At 38.4% G+C, this 21,427-nt stretch overlaps 2 protein-coding genes across 5 annotated transcripts; one reads left to right on the forward strand and one right to left on the reverse strand.

The window, feature by feature from the left end:
- Window positions 1-1,364: 1,364 nt before the first annotated feature.
- Window positions 1,365-12,657, reverse strand: LOC121996110 (brefeldin A-inhibited guanine nucleotide-exchange protein 2-like). Its single transcript, XM_042549941.1, has 11 exons — window positions 11,228-12,657; window positions 9,768-10,085; window positions 9,227-9,629; window positions 8,720-9,142; window positions 8,349-8,635; window positions 7,960-8,233; window positions 6,204-6,694; window positions 5,807-6,128; window positions 5,298-5,682; window positions 4,502-5,175; window positions 1,365-2,141 (listed from the first exon to the last, which is right to left on the reverse strand). The coding sequence occupies exons 1-11, from the start codon at window positions 12,430-12,432 to the stop codon at window positions 1,527-1,529; spliced, it is 5,397 nt and encodes a 1,798-aa protein (XP_042405875.1). The 5' UTR covers window positions 12,433-12,657; the 3' UTR covers window positions 1,365-1,526.
- A 627-nt stretch (window positions 12,658-13,284) lies between these two features.
- Window positions 13,285-18,476, forward strand: LOC121996111. Of its 4 annotated transcripts, XM_042549944.1 has the most exons (5): window positions 13,285-15,666; window positions 16,936-17,027; window positions 17,590-17,679; window positions 17,832-17,942; window positions 18,192-18,476. In XM_042549944.1, the coding sequence occupies exon 1, from the start codon at window positions 13,451-13,453 to the stop codon at window positions 15,518-15,520; it is 2,070 nt and encodes a 689-aa protein (XP_042405878.1). In that variant the 5' UTR covers window positions 13,285-13,450; the 3' UTR covers window positions 15,521-15,666; window positions 16,936-17,027; window positions 17,590-17,679; window positions 17,832-17,942; window positions 18,192-18,476. The 4 variants fall into 4 exon arrangements, with proteins under 4 accessions (XP_042405878.1, XP_042405877.1, XP_042405876.1 ...); XM_042549943.1 differs by having other exon boundaries at window positions 16,936-17,679; XM_042549942.1 differs by lacking the exon at window positions 16,936-17,027.
- Window positions 18,477-21,427: the final 2,951 nt, after the last annotated feature.

Below are 21,427 nucleotides of genomic sequence, written 5' to 3' on the forward strand. Positions count from 1 at the left end.
GCACTTTACTTTGTTTGTTTGTTTGTTTCTGAAGCTGTTTTGTAGTTTGCTATTAATACAATGTTAATTGACTTCTGTGAACTAGGCGCTTTCATGCAAAAAACGACACTTGCGTGGAACTCGGGCTAAGGTCATTCCTCCAAGTTAGCTTACATTGCGAGTTCCTTCCTTAATTAGGCTCTGCAGGATGATGCTCGGCGCCCCATCCCACTGCTTGCTTTGCTTGCTTGCTGGTCGAAAGAAGAGGAATTTGACAGGTAAGCACTTCTTGAGGATGACAGAACAATCACCGATGAGTGTGAAAATGGAAGCCTTTTTCTACGGGTGTGACAAATTTAATTTATTACAGTAGGAAGAAATTGAAGCCTCAAAATCTTATGTGCCATACATGTGCTCATACATTGTAAGCTTAAGCATATGCAAAATCATATTAAATTACTTGTCTTTTATTTTTTTATTTGTGTGTGTGTTATTCTTACCGAGAGGGATGGATATATATATACACCTACATTGGAAGCTCTATTTTATTTTACGTAAGATGTAAAATATTTTTTAAGAAATTTTTTTAATCTATTTTTGTTGCATAGAAAAAGAAAACGAAAACGAAAACAACAGAAGAGAGAGGCACAGAAGCATGGGCATTTGACAGGTAAGCACTTCAGGAGGATATGACTGGGAACATAAGAATAGCAGGAGAAGCAATCCGAGGATGAATAATTGCCATCAAAATTATATTTTAATCTGGCAATTAACTTTCAGTTCAATTATAGGAGAAAATTGAAACATCAAAATCTTATGTGTCATTCCTGTGTTGTGCTCAACCGATGCCGGAATAGATGAGAATGTAATCGAGTCAAATTGAATTTTTGAATATTTGAACTTAATTTATTTATAATTAAATCGAGTTCGAATTTTATTTAACGAATATATTCATGACTTACGAACTTATTCAAACTTTTATCGAATCTAAACGAGTTTAATAAATATAAATTATAAATTTAAATATTCATTAAAAATTAAATTATATATTTAAAAAAAATTATAATATCCTTATTAAAATTTATAATTTTATTCTAATTAATAAATTTAATATATTTATTTATATTTTTTTTATAAATAAAGTGTAAAATTTATAAATTTAATATTAAAATTATTATTTTTTTATTTAAAAATTAATTCATGAACTTAACAAACGTGTTCACAAACTAATAAACCGAATATTATAAAGCTTGAACTTAATTTATTTATCTTAACGAGGCTCATTAAATGAACTCAAATAAACTTTTATCGTATCGAACTTCGAATAGCTCACAAACGACTTAATTCATTTACACCCCTAGAAACAGATATCACAAGACATGAAATTAAGCGGCAAAAACTGAATCAGCCGTGAAGGGATACTAGATTACAACAAACCTTTTTGCTCTTCATTAAGAGTACACTGGACAATGCCATGAATGGATACCAACAAGTAAGAAAAAGTAGCAAAAGCTAGAAAAACACTCTTTCATTGGTTGATTCCATGATCATCTCGCGCAAAGCAAGATTGGACCTAGAGATGAACTGAGCATATGGCTCAATTCCAACTGTACTTCATTGGACCCATGCTCACAGCTTATGAGACCTGCGATAAGGGGGAAGAACTGTGCAAGGTTCTTTTTGAACGAGCTATCTCCCAATCCACATATAGCCCTCAGGGTGGACACGACAGTGGACGCTCGTGCTGCAAGTTCCCTTCGTTTTGCAGAGCCAACTGGGATGACCCAGTGGATTCCTGGTTGAGCAGCACTATTTGAAGCTTCACCAAGCTTTGTCCTTGCTATTGTGAGATACACCTCTAGAATCTCCCTGCAAAGATCAACAAGGTATGGTTCGACATCCAGGTCACCATTAGGGGGCAGGTCTACAGCAATATTCTGAAGAAGAATGAGGCATAACTGATAGGACTCATTCTCAAGACGTAGCAATGGAGGATCCTGCATTTGGGTCATGGAACCAAGATCCTGCAGCTTGGATCTAAGGTCACCATCACTGTTTACCTTGTGCGCATGACATGCCACAGCATGCAAAGCTTCGAAAAGTACCAGTGTATTCTTTGCTGATATTTGAGCTCTGTGCATATTATATATTTCCATCACGGCCTGCAATACAAAGTGTGTTGTTAATTCAAAAAGATCTTTCTATTGCACTTCAGAATAGTAAGCATAAGTACACTGCTCATCCTACTTAGTCTTGTATTCCATTCAGTCATCATTTTTTTTCAGGAGTCTGCTAGCTATCTCGGTGTATATATTCAGACTAATCCAGAAGCATTTAAAGACCAAGATGGAACCAAGCAATGGATCCTGAGATGGTTGCCTACTTGATCCACGTGCTCAGATATTGCTCCACCAAGTGATCATGCAGTTGTGAACAAACAGGTTTACATAGCCAAGTCTGATCTTGATGGTTCAATCAATTGAAGAAACGAGATTGGTGGCTAAAGTTTATGGTATTGATTACTTTGAAACTTGTTTAGAAATAGTGAGAATTAGCACAGTGTACATCCTCTTGTTAATAGTTGTCATTCAGGGGTCAACAATGTTCAAATAAATGTTACTGATATTTTTATTATGATAATGTATGTGTTCAACATTGTCAGCATGGAGCAAATTCTCCTGGAATAGTATTCTGACACAAGTATGAGTATTCAATATCTGTATGATCAAGTGTTCAACATAGCTATTTCCAAAAAAAAAAAAAAGGAAAAAAGAGATCAATGGTGATAGCAAGTGTCCACATAGATTATTAGTTTCAAAGTATCAGCATCCAAAATATGTATGGAACGGGTAGATAAAGAATTCAAGTATCAAAGAGTATGTATTATAATAGACAATGAAATCAAAATGGAACACAGTAAATGTTAAAATCATATTTATTACTATAAAAGATATTTAATGGATCTATTCATTGAATATTTATCATAGTTTTAACGCTGACTGACTGACAACCTAACACAACCCTCCCCCTTTATCCAGACTTGGGACCGGCCATTACTATAAAAGATATTTAATGATATTATTAAATATTATTTGAAAAAGTTATATTATTATTTAATATTCCATATAGATTAAGGCTTAGTTGGGACCTAAATCACATTCAAATCTGCTACATAGAATTTCTCCTAATCAACAAATAATTTCTCAATCAAAATAGAGATAGATGGAATGTTTGATCCAGCTAGTGGTTGTTTACAACTAGTAGCAAAGTTAAATAATCATCTTGTGACAGTCTCAAGTGGTGAAACGTGAGAAGTTTTAGGTTGGAATTTGAAAGAGCAAAGAAGGCACTCTCCCTCTTATGCACATTTGTTATGATTTAAGCTAGGATTGGTAAAGAAACTCACTAAATCCTATAATTTTCTGAATAAACTTAACTCAGTCTAATTTCAATTAGGAGTGTAAATGAACCAAGCCGCTCATGAGCTATTCGAAATTTGATTCGATAAAAACTCGTTTGAGCTCATTTAATGAGGCTCGTTAAGATAAACAAATCAAGCTCAAGCTTCATAATACTCGGCTCGTTAGCTCGTGAATATGTTCGTTAGTAAACTTATTAATCAACTTTTAAATGAAAAAATAATAATTTTGATATTAATTTATAGATTTTATACTCTATTTATGAAAAATATAGACAAATATATAAAATTTATTTATTAGAATAAAATTATAAATTTTAATAAAAATATTATAATTTTCTCTAAATATATAAATTTAGTTTTTAATGAATATTTAAATTTATAATTTATATTTATTAAGCTCGTTTAGGCACAATAAAAGCTCAAATAAACTTGTGAGCCATGAATATATTTGTTAAATAAAGCTCGAGCTCAACTCGATTATAAACGAATCAAACTCAAACATTCAAGAGTTCGGCTCGGCTCGGCTCGATTGCACCCCTAATTTCAATCAATTCTATCCATTTTCGCTCTCAATTTGAACAAATTTCTGGAATTTAACTTTAATTTACGACAATCTTGAGTTGTTAAACATCTCCTGCAATCCTAATAAGATAATTGATTTAGAACCCTTTGTTGATCCTGATCCGATCCAACACAGACAATCCACATCAGTATCATCGGATCTTGACAACCATGATCAAACCCATGAATATATCAGTAATTAGAAAATAGCAATTTTCACATTATGGGACAGGAACCATTGTTTCTAATATCATCCTTGACAAGATGAAAACAAGATTCTTTCTAATAGCAGTTCTCATTGAATAATCCTGAAAACTGAACCATTCGTTCATAAGCCCAAACTGGGCAACATTCCTATTTCAAGTTAAAAGATTGTAAACCTATCAAGCTTTATAACTATCTAAATAGCCTCTCATTCACAATTTGGGACTAAATTGGGATAAAACTTACTCCAACCAAATCCTACTCCCACCCAACCAAAAGAAAAAAAAAAGGAAACAAAACAATGCTTGCATGCATATTAAAGTGGGCAACACTGACCTGGATTAAGAGAAGCTGCACAGCAGCACGACATTTAGCATCACCAATTGCAAAATATAAATTTCTGGCCTTCAAGCCTTCAAAATCATCCATCGATTCCCTAGATTCACCATTCTCTTGCCTTCCAGTAGAATCTTCATTTTCAGATGCAACATTGCCAAGGTAATCGCCAGAGGATATATAGGAAAAATCAGGGAGAGTTGATATAGCAGCTTCTTTCAATGAAACAACCACAATTTCCCAATTGGTCTCAATAAATAGAGACCCTGCACTGCCCATTAATCGAACAAATGCAGTAATGCCAATGCCTGCAAGGCTTTGATGGGGGCGTTTAATGAAACTAGTCAACAGTGTCAACACCTTTTTCAAAAGTGGATTTACCGTGTCATAGAATTTAACAAACAAGTCAACAACTAACTGGAGAGCCAGTTTGCATGTTTCATAAAGCCAAGCATCTTGAACTAACTCGGATGTATCCTGTCCTTGCAAAGTCTCTCCAGACAGATCAATGGCATGCCTTACAGAATCAAATATAGGGAATAGCACCGAATCAAACACTTTCTCCCATAAGGGCAATGAAAAATGATGACCATAATTTCTTAGTGTATCAAACAACACTTGCAAGGAACTTTGTCTGATTTCAGCTCGTAGGTCAAAAGTAAGTTCAGACAAACCTGCAATTTGAGAAAAGAGAATTATTTAAGACTATAAGTTTCTCTTTTAATAGATTTGATCATATATGGCACCTACAGAATAATAACCTAGAATCTGCAAAATAAAAAAAAAATTGTGTAACCTGCTAAGAGTGGAAACCATAAGTGCAGGTGATCATCATCCTTGTCAATAAGAAATGTGGTATCTTGTTTTTCTTCCTTTACAATGTGCGGTGAAGGAGGGCAACTACTTACAGAACCCTCCTTTTCTTTAGGTTTAGCAGAAGCACCAATGTCTCCCTCTGCAAGCTTAGCCGCACAAAACCGTAGAAAAGCAATGGCATTGAGGCTAATATCTTTGTTGAACCGACTATTAGTAAATGCAATCAAACAATTAACACAATCTGTGAAGGTTGTGGTTTCTGTTTCAGTTATATAGGGGAAGTAATCGCGCAAAATTTTCTCAATGATCTCAAAGGCCAGGAGAACTATATTTTTGTGATCATCATATGACGCTGTTGCAAAGACCTGCAGAATCCATTATTTATTTAAATGAGATTTTCAATTAACAAGATAACTTAAGTTCTTTGAACAAATGACTAGCAAATTAATTCCACACTAAATTTGATATCAATTGGAAAAGGAATTATACCATGAACATGCTTTTCCATCCAGACTTAACATTGCTAACACGAGCTAACACCATCTGAGAGACACATCTGATGATCAGCTCTCTAATTTCAACAGCCCTGCTTTTCCTCATAACAATAACAAATGGTTTCATAAATTCATTTTGAAAGTTATAGTTGGTCAGTTCCTTTCTCTCCAAGAACTTCATAGCTAGTTGGCGCAACGAATCCATCGCAAAGATTGCAATTGAAAGGTTCTCAGAGCAGCCAATGGTAACAAAAAATTCAGACAACACATTCCAAATGTTTGACCAAACAAGCCTAATGCGGTTCATATTGTAATGCCTGTAAAAAATATATATTTAATGAGATTGTGCAATGTCATAAGATTAAAAAAAAAAAAATCAGATAGGTCCTTACGCAATCTCAACTATTTTTGTTAGACTGAAAACGCGTGGCTCAGATGTGGATCGCAGTTCTTCCATTGAAACCTTACAAAGTGCTTTAACAAAATCAACTATTGCCTCACTGTCTAACCTTTCACTTCCTACAAATATGTGAGTCACTTCAGCAATCCCAACTTGTCCCAGCAGATTCAAGTTGGAGATTAAGTTATTCATTTGTTCAGATGTAACAACCCCTGCCGCATGCCCACCAACTCCAGCACTATCATAGGTACCTCTTCTCATAACTGAAGATGGAGGCCCCTTTTTCTTTAGTACAGGAAGGATAGAGGATTTCGCTTGTTTAGATTTATCAATTTCCGACTGTTGTACGCTGAAAAATGCTGCATCAGGCGGGGCACCCTCTCCCAAGAGATGCAAATGTTCGAATCGAGAAACACATGTCAAAATGTGTTCCCAAGCTTCTTGAAGGTAGTTACCATCTTCATCCGCAATGCATAAAATTGCCTAGAAAATATTTACATATAATAACTCAGCTTAAGTATTAGTGAAGTATTATTAGAATGCTCATTTATATAATCACATTGAAATGTCAGTTGTCTATTGAGTCCATCAAAAATATTCTAGAATCTATGAGAAGATATAATCTCCTTAGCCTCCTACATATGTTGAACTTCTGATGATGAAAACAAGGTCAAATATTCTATTTTCTAATTTAGAAATTTATTTCATAGCCATTCCATAATTCTCTAGAAGTTACTACCAATGACAGGGTATGAAAATCTTCTCCATGATGCAGCTAACTTCTAGCAAAGTCACTACTTGATCAAGACCAGTGGTAATATTAATCAGTTATATATACAAAAGAGGGTTGACATATCAGAAATGAGAAAACTAGGTCTAAGAGAGAAATAAGAACTGTTGGCCTTCATCATATCATATGAAGAAAACATATTTGAAAACATCTCTTAATAAAATATGCTCTTGCTCGCGATTTAACCATAGAAAATTAAACAACAATATCATATTTCTAACAGTAAACCACTGGAAAAAAAAGTATATATAAGAAATATCCAGAGGAGTCCATTATGTTCAAATCAAGCAAACTAAATCCAAACAAACAAAAGCTGATTCTGATAGTTAAAAGTGGAGAAAAAATCAGTAAAAAACTAACCAAATAGTTATTATTCTTAGCTTAAACAGATAATCCTTGTAAAAGATTCCATGTATATTAGAATTTATAAAGATTTACAATAATACTAAATCTTTGTTTTTCTAATGGTTTCAGATTAAGAAAACCAAACCAAACAACTTCTACAAAGAAACTTGCAAGCCAAACTGAACCCTTTTTGTATGAAATTAAATCAATCAAAATGTTTGGTTAGGCCTTTCAGATTTAGCAAGGACACCCTGAGAAATACCTATCAATATTCAATTTATGTCTCAAATCTATAATCTGTGCATAATTCAAAGCCTTCTCATGATTGGCAAGGGTAAAATCATCCCAGATAAATGTCAAGCAAGACTAACATACAAAATTATAAGACGGATAAGCATGTAGCCAACCCCAAAAATAGTTGGACTTAGGCTTCTTGCTGTGAGTACATTAAGAATCATTAATAAAACCATTGAAGTGTATGCTCTGTCGCCAAAGGAATCCCCCAAAATTATTAGAAATATGGTGAATCTCAAGAACATAGATGGAAGATAATAAGTACAAAAGGTTTGAGCAGAATCACATGGATGTTTAAGAAACAATTGCCCACACAAACCTTAATAGCATCAATATTTTTCTGTTTCATATCTGCCGCTGAATGAAGGGATGTAAACTTTGCAAGTGAAGTAACAAAAGCATCTCTTTGAGTCTTCATAGACATAACTGAAGTAACATGAACTGCACTACGAAATCCTTCGAGGCATAATGCTATGATGGTTTCATCATCACTCTGGTCAAGGGGCACACTAAAGGCTGCTAGCATTGGAGCCCAGCATACCTCAGTCATAAACCTCAAAATCGCAACATTTGATGCAGAGTAATATATTGACCTAAAATTCACAATGTGTATATTTAACAGAGCAGTTATACAAATATTATGGTGCTAAATCAGGTGATATATTGACATAATCAAGATTCAAAATACAACATTGTTTGGGCACTTACTCAGTTTTACGAGCTTTTTCTTTAAACTGCTCTTGCATTTGCCGGATCATATCATCACTAGTTTCTGTTGATGAATCTCGCTTGCGTATGACAATGTTCAAAATGCTATCTAAGCCTAAGAGTTTATTTGAATTAGAAGATTGTACTTGTTGAGGAGTTAAGTCATCATCTTTCATCTTGATTTCATTCTTGGAAATTCTTTCAAACAGGGATCTTAGGTATTCCTCAGGCAGATCCTTTCCATCATTTATACCACGGTTATTTCTTATGAAGTCATCTGGTGACATCTGCATTAAAAACAATATTGACAATTATGCCCTAGAAACTAGAGAAAGACAAGCATATAAGTGTTTCCAAAACTAAGGGCAGACCTTATTTTTCACCATTGGATTATGGGCATCGGTATTTAGCAGTATTACCGAGTAAGCAAGGACATAAGCAGTGTCCGCACTTGTAAAAGCCTTAGGATTGCACTTACAGTAGCACTCAGCAAATTTTTCCATGATGCGATCAATTTTTTGTGCCTCACCAGGCAATCTAAAGCCTTGTAGGAAGCACCTGATTGCTTCATCAAACTCCATTCCGTGAAATTCAAATGAATCCACATACGCATGCATTACCTTCAAGGACAAATCTTCTCTCTCGCCTAAATAATCACCGATCAAAGTTTTATTCAGGCCCGACTCACTTTTAAGGAACACAGCTATTTCCTCAGGTGAATCACCCACCTTCCTTGCGTTGATAAGAAATTCTATCCCTTTCTTAGGTTTCCGATTGAATAGTGCAATACCTTCCTGCATTTTATGATTCTCCAACTAAAATAAAACAAACAACATTCTTCCCATGAAACTTGAAATCATGTTAAGACAGATTAATACCTGAAGTTCTAGCTTATATGCTCTCCGCTGCTCAATAGATGCAACATCTGACGTTCCATTTGTTGCTTCTGGATGAGAATCACTTACTTCAGCTGGTTCAACACTGTTTCCATTTGCTAAAGGAAGTTCATTTCCAACACCATTGCCATCTTCTGATTCTGCTTTTTGAAACTGAGCATCTGCAGCATCTAATTTCTGAAAACTACGATCAAAAGTTTCTGTTTTCTGAGAATCAGGATCAGGAATTCTCAACTGTTTGTTCATCCAATCTCCCATTGATCTCAAAATAGCCACTAGACACTTCATAGCTTCAAATTTCATCATGGTGTCCTGTGGAGGCACCAATGTTGTAGGAGTTCCTGGGGGAGGCCCTTGTGCAGTTTTTAGTAGACCATTTACAATCCTAATCAAATGGGAAATAATAAAAAACAAATTTTTAGCTATTTTTAATGGATGACACTGAAAGAACTAAGAGTTTCTAGAAATAGTGTATGGAATAAAAACAGATAGAGTTACCAAGCACAACAGAAGACATGTATACCTCTCAAAAACATTTGATGAGTGGACATCACAATCGTAATTAAGGAATATGTCTACCAAAATTTGAGAGTCTATACACAGCTTCTCCATGAAACGAAGCACGATCATCTTCTGCTGAAAATTTGGTTGTGTAACATTTTCCAAAACTCTAAGTACAACCATTGGGAAAAAAACTCCAATCTCTGCTTTTAATCCTGGTCTAAATCTTGATACAAGGCTAATAAAAATTGAACATGACAGCTGAAAAACGATCAAATGAGCTGAAGCACTGTTCTTCAAAAGAGAGAGACATAGATATTGCTTGATAGCACCCAAAAACCTATTTGATTAAAACAAAAATTGTCAGATCAAGAATGTGATCAACTATGATAATCAGCATAAATTGTGTGTGAAGCTTGAGCTGAAGAAAAGACAATATTAGTTGTAAAACTTAAGAATGAGTATCCAATATGGATATAGATCTGGCTTACCAACACATCATTTTCTAAAAGTTTTCTTCATGTGATGAATGAGGATGTTGGTATCAAATTGGAATGCAGGTAATAAAAGCCAATCCTTTCACTTGGAATGTAAATTGTTCCAAATTAACCACATGTATTTCATGAAATTATCCCAGATTGAGACGATTTTATCTTTAAAAATTATTTCACAATAAGAGGGAATCTACAACAATGGTATATCCCCAGTGACCTTGCATGTCAAAACTCAGCAACCTTCCTGAACTTTCATGGAAATCTGCCTCCTTGTTTGTTCAACTTACTTGGATCATCATTCGCCACAGAACAAGAAATTAATCATTAAAAAAGTTGTCATTGCTAATTGCCTTGTAATGGCACAATGCTCTATCCGTAGAGTATATCATGCACAAGCCTAAGATTTTGTGATGGTGAGTCTGCCAACCAGTGTCACACTAGAAAACATATCCATTAGTATCTTGTCATAAATCATGGCCAGTGTCATCATGCAGTGTTGCCTAAGTAAGAACTTCAAAACACACTGTTCAAGAACAACTAATCTGAACTCCCTCAAGCAACTAGATGAACCTTGATAGAAGCTACAGCTTCTGTAGCTGGATTATAAGTAACTTTAAAGACAATGGTTCACAAATTTGAGATTTTTTAGCTCATTTTTTTTCAGTAGACCCTTTAAATTGTTTTTTTATGACAAATGCGATGGATGATGTTGTTTCTTCAGTATAATTTTTCAAAATAACTTCTTCCAATGAACAGGATGGAATTTGTGTTACTATCTTGTCATGTCTTTATTGCGCAGCATACTAAAAAAAATGTGGAACCGCCAATATGCTAGGTCTAAGATTCACTATATCTAGTTGCAAACTGCAATAACCTTGAAGTCTAGTCATCATGTAATCCACTTACATCAAATATGCTTATTTTAATTGTTCCTGTCCCACAAAACGAAAATCAGAAACGCAGAAGGTGGTGGATATGAAGTAACAACCTTTCACTTGTGCGGAACACAGCGCCAGCATTCTCTAGCAAGATCTTGAGCAGCTCTAATGCCACAATTTTTCCCTTCATGAGTGTGGGATCAGCCACGGCCTCCTTGGGAGGAGTCTTCATGGAGAGCTTACAAAGAGCACGAAAGACAAGGAAGGCGTCCCTCCTCAGCTTGTTTCCAATTTGGACCTCCGTGTCATCATCCCTATCTGGCAGTCCGTCTCCCTCTGGCCCCAACTCATCCTTCCTGCCTTCCAGTGCTGTCTTGTACATGCTGATCTCCCAATACTTGGCGTCCAGCATATCCTTGTCCGTCGAATCAAGCAGGTCTGCAGGATTGGTGCTCTCGACTGTGGTTGACACAAAAGCCCCATCGTGTTTGTTGGCAGAGGCAGTCCTGGCCAGAGGAGCTGACTGGTTGATCACAACATCAATGTCGCTGATGATCTTGGTGATGAATCCCTGGACAATGCTTACGTCCACAGAAGTGGCAGAAGAGGAGCGGTCACTAGGCTCCATCATCTCCGCAACGACGATAGGTTGGACGGGGACAGTGGAGGAGTCAGCCTCCATGCGACGGAAGACGATGACAAGCATTTGGATGAGGGAGGCCTTGGCGGTGGTTTGGTTGACGGCGTTTTTGCTGCCGATGTACAAGTCATAGCAAGTGCGGACAATCTGGAGGAGGGAATCTCCATGTATGCGAAGGGCAGTGGACGTGACGGCAGAAAGGAGCGTTTTTATAACGAGCAGCTCGATGGCATCCTCAGTGGCCCCAAGGGAGTAGCACCCGCAAACGGACTCAAGGAGATGGGCAACGAGGCGAGCGTCGGGGCCGGCGTGGGGGTCGGCCTCACCATGGAGGTAGGAGTGGACTATGAGTCTATGGACGCAGTCGAGGGCAGGCTCCGCGACGCGGGGGGATCCGGAAGAGCAGGCGGCGATGAGAGGGTTGAGGAAGGTCTCGGCGTCGGCGAGGGAGTACACGGCGGCGCCGCCGTCGCGAAGAGGGCCGGGGAGGGAGGAGGAGGAGTTGGGGGAGGTGGGCGAGGGAGGAGGCGACGGTTGGGAGAGTCGCTCGATGAGGGATTTGCACTGGTGGGCGAGCTTGGAGTGGCCCTTCCGCCATGAGGCGTTCTTCACGATCTTCTCGAGGGCGGGGACGAGGACGACAGCGAGACGGGAATCGGCTTCCGCAGAAGCCATTCCCCACCTGATTCGAGGTCCAAATCGCTCAGATCCGGCGAGAAGAGAGGCGTCGTCGACGAGGAAGGAAGAGATTGAGATCGGCGATCGATCGAAGAACGCTGGATCTGGAGACTGAGAGAGAGAGAGAGAGAGAGAGAGAGAGAGGAAGAGAGAGAGAGGGGAGCGAGGTGGGGTAGGGTGGGAGAGGCGAGATCAGGCTTGAAGATGAGAATACTGAACTCGATTGTGTTTGATCGCAAATGTCTACATATGCTGTGTTTGCACAGTATGTCAGCCCCTTGGATTAGTTATCAATTTTTTATTATTTAAATAATCAGACGTTTTTAAAAAAAAATAAATTTATCATTCATTATTTTTTTTAAATATGATCCATTATATTTCTCCTAAAAAATTACTCTTGTAATTATTATTATTTATTTTATTTAATCAAATATATTATATATAAAATATTATATATATAATTTTTTCATCATAAAAAATAGTTAAACTTGATAAAATAATTTTAAGATGATGAAATTAAAATTGACAATAAAAATATTTATTAATATTATAATAATAATATATCAAATTAAATTAATTTATTTTAACACCTAATAGATATTCTATGACTATTGTGATAGTGCTTAATAAAAATATTTTAAATATGAGAAATATAATGAAGTTTTTTATATTATTTAAAAATACGTGAGTTGACTTTTTTTAAAGTAAATATTTTTAAAAACTAAATTGAATTAACTTTATTATTTTTACCTTATTTTAATGCTCAAGAAGTGATCTTTTGATTTTTCTTATTTAAAAAAAAAAAAATTATACTTGTTATTTGGGTGACCTGATTGCTTTGCTGGAATACGGGCGTTACTTTCACTATGACCATTGGAATCGCCAACAACTAAAGATGCTTCGTCTTCGCCGTTGCTAATTGCTGTCGTCCCACACTCGCTACCAGGGCCAAGGAAAACCCTAAAAATTTCCCCTGAAATAAAAAGCAGCGGACGACAAAGAAACGACTCGGAAGATGCCGAAGACTTCCTCGTCGCCCTCGCCGACCGTCACGCCGATGAACCCGTCCGTCAAGCCCCAACCCTTCCCATCCTTACCCCGCCAAACCCTCACTCACAATCCGCCACTTTTACGGGCTCCTCCTTCGCCCGACGTGGGCTACGAGATTGACCTCCTCGGATCCTCTTTCCACCACCATCAAAACCACGGATTAGTCCTCATGGACGACGAGGACGACGACCCCAATCCCCTACCTGTCGGGATCCAAGCCTACTCGCGGTCCCCCTTCTCCTCCCTCCTCCGAGATGACGACGAAGAGGAGGAGGAGGACCCTGACGACGAGGATATAGACCCCGACGAAGCCCTGATTGAAGACAGGAAGCCCACTTTGTCAGACGGCAATCAGTCCCCGGCTACAGCCAACTCTCTTTGCATCGATCCGGCGCCCCATGTTTCTTCGCAGTTTTACACGTTTAATCGGGAATCCCATGCCCTGATGGTGCGCTGTATTCTAGCAGGCCGGCTCGCCACCGCGGATGAGATCCGTGCTGCCAGTCCCAGTTCCGTGCTAAAGTCTTGGCGATCCGTGTGGAAGGACCGAAACGAGGACACGGCGTACCTCACCGCATGGAAACGGATACAGGATAAGCTTCGTGCCAACATGGATGGCACTCACCCCGCGCTCTTCTTCAAGAACAATTCAGCGCATCGGGTCTCGCATGTGGAGCAATGGCAGGAGATTGTCACAGCCGCCCATGCTGACCGTGACCTACTACGGCACCTAGCTCTGAAGGAGACTGTGGAGCGGATAAAACAGTCGTGGACAGTTGGTGCTAGGTTCTATGGGATCCCTGAGTCATTCATCCGAGTTTGTGTATCCTCCTGTCCAGTGTGCTCCTCTTCATCTTCCTCACTAGCATCTCCTGGAGGCAGCAGCTTGTCACGGTCCAAAAGGCGACGTTTTGAATACACTGAATCCTTTGAAGTGCCTGCAAAGGATGTACAATGCTGTCTGCAGAAGCTTGCAGCCAAGTACAAGGTAGTTCTTTGCATCTGCCAAAAGTATATAAGATACAAGCCATTCACAGCTGAGGTGAAGGACTATGCCTGTCACCGAGCAGGGGAACCGTCATCAGCATCTGCTTCAGCTAAGAAAGCTAAGGTTTTGAAAAGGGAACCATACCAATCAAAGCGTTGTGGCTGTGGGTTCCGGATAAGGGCCATCGTTCCAATTATGAACTACAATGATAAAGACAAAACTTTTGTGTACCAGGAGGAAGGCACTGCTATATTCAAGCTATATGCAATTCATACTGGACATGAACCTGGTCCACTTGATGGAAATGCTAGGATCATCCACCGGCTAGTTGGGAACAAGGGTGCTTATGAATTTGATTCAGATGCTTACAGCATTAGGAAGGACACAGACCCAGACTTGTTGCCTAGTCTTATAGGCAAGGATGATACAGGGGATCCTTGCCATGCAGTTATGCAGCATGTTCAGGATCTCAAGGTCGAAGTTGGTCTGCTCGAAGAACGAATTGTTCAAATGAATCCAGATTCACTGGGCTCATTGGCACAGGAGCTGTCTGATATCCTGCACAGGTTGAAGCTGTTGGGTGGAGGAATGCACCACTCTGAGGGACCATTGATGGTAGATGATGATGATGTTGCAGAATGGAGAAAGGAGAGCACTCGCCATCTTAACAAGCATGATGGTATATTTAGTAAGGAAGCTGAGATACTTGAGGAAGAGGATACAAACTTTGCTTCAGATCTAGGAACTATTGTGCCATGGAGTAGAATGACAGAAGATTGCCAAGACAGGAAGTTGCTTATGAGGGAGAACATGAAGCCTGATAAGTGGCTGTTAAAAGAAGATTGCAGTGACTTTGATGAGAAAAGTATTCTCCGTTGTGGTGTAGATGAGGAGTCAAAGTTAAAAACCTTGACTGATTCCAGTCTCGTGGGGATGCAAGTGGATGGTTTTTATGCCGACAGCACCAAGTGGTATGACTCACCAGGTGGCTTGGATCCCAGCACAGATTGTGCAGATGGCGGTTTTAGGCATGGGAGAATCTTGTGAAGCAAGGTTTGCTTGTGTTTCCCTTCGCATAGATTTGAAGGAAAGGACTGTAAATTCTGTTTATACTAAAGTTGGGGGCCTACTACTCTACCATTAGTATTAGGTTTCAGGTGGATGCTCCCCTGAGCTTTCATTGTTCGATGAAGGTAGGTTTCTTTTATTGATTCAAACATGATTTGTGTTTTTTGTTGATGGCTCAAACATAATATTACCTGTCACCTTTCCTTTTGTTTCCTTTTCTGTATATTGACATATTGTGCTGCATGGTTGTCATATTTAAACCATTATAAATTGAGCCTGGTTAGGCAACTTTTCAAGTCAAACCCTAAACCATTATAACAAAACAAGAGTAATAGATACAAGCTAGAATTAATACAAAAGAATCTGAATATTTATAAGCACTAGTTTGAAGCTGGACATAAGCAAGATACACAAGCTGAACTGATAAAATAAAAGTTTGAATGGCAAAACAGCAGAAGCAGCAATAAATACATGAACAGTTAGCAAAACAACGGCAGTAGTTAGCAAAATAGCATCAAAGCAGCGAAAACTGATAGCTTCAAGTGATTTTAATACAAAAATATCAACCAACAGATACAAGCTGGAATTGATATACTAGAATTAAAATATCTATTAACACTAGTTGGAAGCTAGAATGCAGAAATACATACAACTCAAACTGAAAAGAGCAGCTGCAACACAAGCCATCCAAACCAAACTAGATAGCAGCTGTTATCCGGTCCAAAACAGAGAGATACACGAAAGAAATAAAACCAGATACATAAGATAACTTCTATAAAGTTCACACGGATAAGATTAAAAGAGTTGAAATTGCATAGGTGTTTGTGATTTTATTTTTTTTTGTTAGTTCTTGGATTGAACAACTTCAGATACATAAGATTAAAAGAAAACATATACTAGAAATTGCATATTAGATGGATCTCACAGCCTCTTGAATTGTACAAACTTCTAGATAGGACAATTGAAGCTAATTCAAATAGGAAACTGCAACTACATAACAATGCACGTTGATAAAATAGGATATTGCCCGAACCAATCATGCTACAACAAGTACCTAAATTTGCAAAATACAATATGCATAGAACCTGGGGAAAACCCGAGGAATTACTAAAACTTGACTCCATGGGCATACAATGTTAGATACCTTCAAAATTGTGATCTCAGACAAATGTATAGGTTGTACAGTTGTGTAAGATAAAGCAACCGGTAGAAGGCACAAAATTCTGGCCTTGAAAATAATTAATTAGCATATTCATCTATATAATGATGTTCTTATATACCATGCTCTTGTGTATTCCAATTACTTGGGTAGTTAAATGTAAGGTATTGTATTTCAGAAGCTCGTCTATTTTTGTACATCCTGCTAATGTTTGGTTTATTTTTGACAATTGCAGTTCTTTGTTGATTGTTAGCATCCATTGTTGACCCAAATCTGTATTATGAGTACCAAACTTCTTTGCACCAAAACATGAGCATCGTATCATCAGTATGCTTTTTTCTTTGCAGCAACTTGTTTCTGTGGCCCTTGTATCACCATAATTGTATTCTTATTGGCTCATGTCTCAGTTAACTTTGTCATTTCAAACTTTCTCTGATCTTGTTGGGAGATTAAAAAATTATGAACCCTGGTTCTTGTCTATTTTAGATTTACACCATTGTACCTACAATACTTGACATGTGAAATCTTTAATATTTGCTAACTCAAAATTAGCCCAAACATCAAAACCATGATTGCACCAACATATTGGTATTTGGAATGAACCTAAATTGTAGCCACGAAGAGGATAGGAAAGGGATGTCATTGTAATGGCACATCTATCATTGGTCTGGTAATCTGATGTTGTCACAGCCGTTGATTATGGATGATTCTGAGACATGGGTTGGTTTTATCTCCCATGATTTTGCCTCCTTAGTTTAGACTCACATGGGGAAATTGTGAGCTAATTAACTGAGTTAGGAGATTTAAGTGAGTGTATAACCTATTAATCAGTTAAAGCATTTTGGGTCAGCTTTTGACCATAACAAAATAAATTATTTTGTTCTCTCAGGTTGACAGCGTTGTGACAATGGTAACACATTCCTCATCTTCCAGCTAGCTTTGTAATTTAGACGCCATGGTGGAACCTCAGTTGATGGTGGTTAGTCATTTACCGCGGGAATACACTATACTTGTTTAATATTGCAAATTATTGAATTTGACATTTTTTTTTTGATATTTTCTTTAATTTACCTTTTTAGAGTCAATCGTCCCTTGCCCCCTTCAATTACTATTATCACTTCTTGCTTGCAGGATTTCTGGGCATCAACTATAAGCGGCAGCATGACTTTTATGCTTTCAAATTGTCTTGCCTGCAAAAACCTATACGTGAATTGCATCTATCCTGTAATTTGATCGACCCAGGTAACACTAGTGTTGGGTAGAGAATTAATCATTGAGCTCTTTGACATTGCTGGTGATTTGGACGTGGGCACGTGAAATTGAATTCATTTATTTTCATAAGCTTTATTTGACATAGTTTTCATGAAGACTATCCCTTTTTTTTTTTATCTTTTATATTAGGACAAGGACTAAATGCATAGAATGGATATATAATTCACCCGTATATGCTAATAATTGCATGATCTCTAGTGATCTGTGTTTTTTCTGTAGGCTAATGCAAAGTCTCACCAACAAGCTGAGGTCAAAGGTCACCACTGAGTGGACTGTATTCTCTATGTAGGGTGGCCAAGCATCTGAAGGCCTCTTGACTTGTTTGTGTAATTTAAAAAAAAAAAAATTGAATGACGGTGAATTGTGTTATAAATCATGAAAGGGGTATATGTTAGACACCTAAAAAGTAGAAAATATGTGTTTGTATCTTTTGAAATATCCTCTCTATGTTGGGGACATCATTCTCATAGAGACATTTATTCCGTACTTGCTAAAGTAAATCTACCAGACATGTCTAAATGCTGAGCTTTGGTCAATGTGCAATCACCGGAATCTTCGATGGAAAACTTTCAACATATGTTTGGACATGCCTAAATCTTGTCTGATGTGTAGTTAGGCTTTGACCTTGTCCCAAAGAGCTTTGCTTATGATGCATCCAAAGTTGGTATAGTCCAGAGATTCATCTGGCTGTTGACAAAGAAGATAGATTTTATTTTCTATGTATGATAATCTGTCTGTGGTGCGGAGCTGTCCATTCGCAAGGAATCATAATGTGAATTGGTGCTTCCATATGAGGTATGAGTTTTGTACAACAGTTGACCATGTTTTGATCTCACTCTTAGGCCTAAAAAATGTATAGGCTGCTGTAGAACTGTGTTGCTATCTAGATTTGATCAACTCTTTAGTGTGGTTGTCCTTTGCAGTTTAGATCCGATTTTGGCTTGAATAAGGTCCCTGATATGTAGTAGTCTCTTGATAAGGGGTGAATATGATACCTTAGCTTTCCAATCCCATAAATCTATGTTCTGGAGGTACCGATGATGAATCCACTTCACCCAAAGGGAATCTTTTTTCTGGTAAACATTCCACAATGCTTTGTTGAGTAGGGCTGAATTCCATGAGCATAGATCGCGAAGCCCATATCCACCATCCTCTTTAGCTAAACACATGTTGGTCCAAGAGATTGGTGGATGCTAAGAGGACCACACGAACAATTTACATATCGCATATAGCTTGTCTATCACAGTGCAAGGGATCGATAAGATCGACAGCCAAAAACATTCCACACCTTGCAAGACGATCTTCACCAATTCAAGCTTACCGGCATAAGATAATGTTTGCTTTGGCCATGATGCTAATCTATGCATGATTGCCTCTGTCAAGGTTCCGTAGTTGCAGGTCCGTAACTTTTCCGTAGCAAGTGGAATGCCGAAATATCGACAAGAGAAGGAACCTCACTGAAATCTAGTAATTTGCATGTTGTGCGGTCATTAACCCCTGCAACGTACATGCTAGAGTTGTTGACGTTCGATTGTAGCCCTGCCTTGTCTCCAAAGTCTGCAATACAATCTGCGATCAAGGTGATGGTGGACTCATCATCTCATACAAAAAGGAGTACGTCATCTGTATATGCCAAATGGATGAAACTTGTGCCGGCACACATCAAATGGAAGTGGAATTCATGCTTCATGGAGGCTGATTTGATCAACCACGAGAAGACCTCCAAGCATAGCCCAAAGAGGAACAGTGAGTGTGGATCACCCGGTGCCCCTTTGAAGAAGTCGTACATGGCTCCATTGATCCCCACCAAATAGGGAACTGTGATGATGCACTCCGAAATCCAACAGATGTACTGCTGCTGAATCCAAATCCGCGAAGGGTGATTATCAAGAAACTCCAGTCCACTATGTCAAATGCGGAGTTTAAGTTTCAGGACACATCTTGGGGAGATCCTCTTCCTCGCATATTTCCTCAAAAGCTCTTGGGCTAGGTGGATGTTCTCACTAATTGAGTGATCGGGAACAAATGCCGCTTGGGTTGGATCAAGGAGGTTGCTGATAACTACTTGCATTCGTGTCACCAGGATCTTGGAGATAAGTTTGTAAACCACTGTACAACATGAGATTGATCGATAGTTCATGATAGGGGGAGAGTGATCAGACTTCGGTACCAACACTATCAATGTATGGTTCTATTGTTCGAGGAGACAACCGGAGGTGAAAAATTCTCAGACGGCATGTTTCAGATCTATACCTATTGTTAGCCATGTGGATTTGAAGAATTTTGAGTCGTATCCGTCTGACCCCGGGGCTAGATCATTGCCTATATCTATCAGCACTTTCTGTATATCCTCGATAGTGATCAGAGCTGTCAAAGCTCAGTGTTGGGAGCCTGCGAGGACCGGTCCATTAGCAAGCCTGCTACTGTTCAGATTTGTGCAGTCTCTTGTCGTGTCCATCAGTCGTTGGAAATGAGATGCAAACTCGGCAACAACTTCTTGCGTGCTCCTGGTTTCCTCCCTAGATTCTTTGGTGATAGCTACAACAATATTTCACTTCTTGTTTCTTTTAACCACATCGTGAAATAATTTGGTGCACTAGTCACTTTGCTTCAAATATGTACATTTAGCGCGGTGCTAATAGAATGATCACTCTCCCATCAATCTAGTTGCAATGTGCTATATGTGTGCATAATTGTATGGCATGATCTTTTCTAGATAGTATCCGTTGTTGCACGCTTTCTAGTTCCTCGGTTGCTTGTAGTGTAACTTGTTCAAGGCTCGCAGCTGATGTTTGAGTCAAGATAGATTTTGTTTAAGTCTAAACTGTGTAGTCCTAGTGATCGCCTAGCCCAAGATTCAACAACCAACCCTTTGAAGTCTTCATAGAGTGTCCAGATGTTGTGGAACTTAAAAGGTCATTGTTCATGTTGTTTTCAACGAAGTAGTAATGCCACACAGCAAGAGTGGTCAATAGACATCCAGACGGTAAGAATACGGCAAAGTTTTAGTACTTTTCAAGTAGCCATTGGTTGTGACCAAAGCACGGTCCAATATGTAAGAGATCAAACCGTTTGCCCACGTTAATCGGCAATCGGTTGACTGTAGATCAACTAGATTGTAGCTCTGAACCATGACCTCAAGATCTCGTAGTTCATAGTGTGTAACGGACATGCCTCCCACTTTATCTTAGATTGTCAATGGGGCATTGAAGTCACCTAGTATCAATCGCTCCCTGATGTTATTCCCTAAATCTGCGAGAGATTGTCACAACGGTCGTCTGTGTACAACATTGTGCAACCCATAGATGAAGGAAATCAACACATGTTTTCCGGATGTCATGTAGCGCGCTTGATAGTGTAGGAGTTGTTCCTCGGTTTGGATGACATCCAAATCTGCTAGCTGCATGTCCCATAGCACCAAGATGCATCCATAATTAGAGAAACCAAGGTTATGA

This window comes from Zingiber officinale, chromosome 6A (assembly GCF_018446385.1).
Source record: "Zingiber officinale cultivar Zhangliang chromosome 6A, Zo_v1.1, whole genome shotgun sequence".
NCBI classification, from domain to species: domain Eukaryota; kingdom Viridiplantae; phylum Streptophyta; class Magnoliopsida; order Zingiberales; family Zingiberaceae; genus Zingiber; species Zingiber officinale.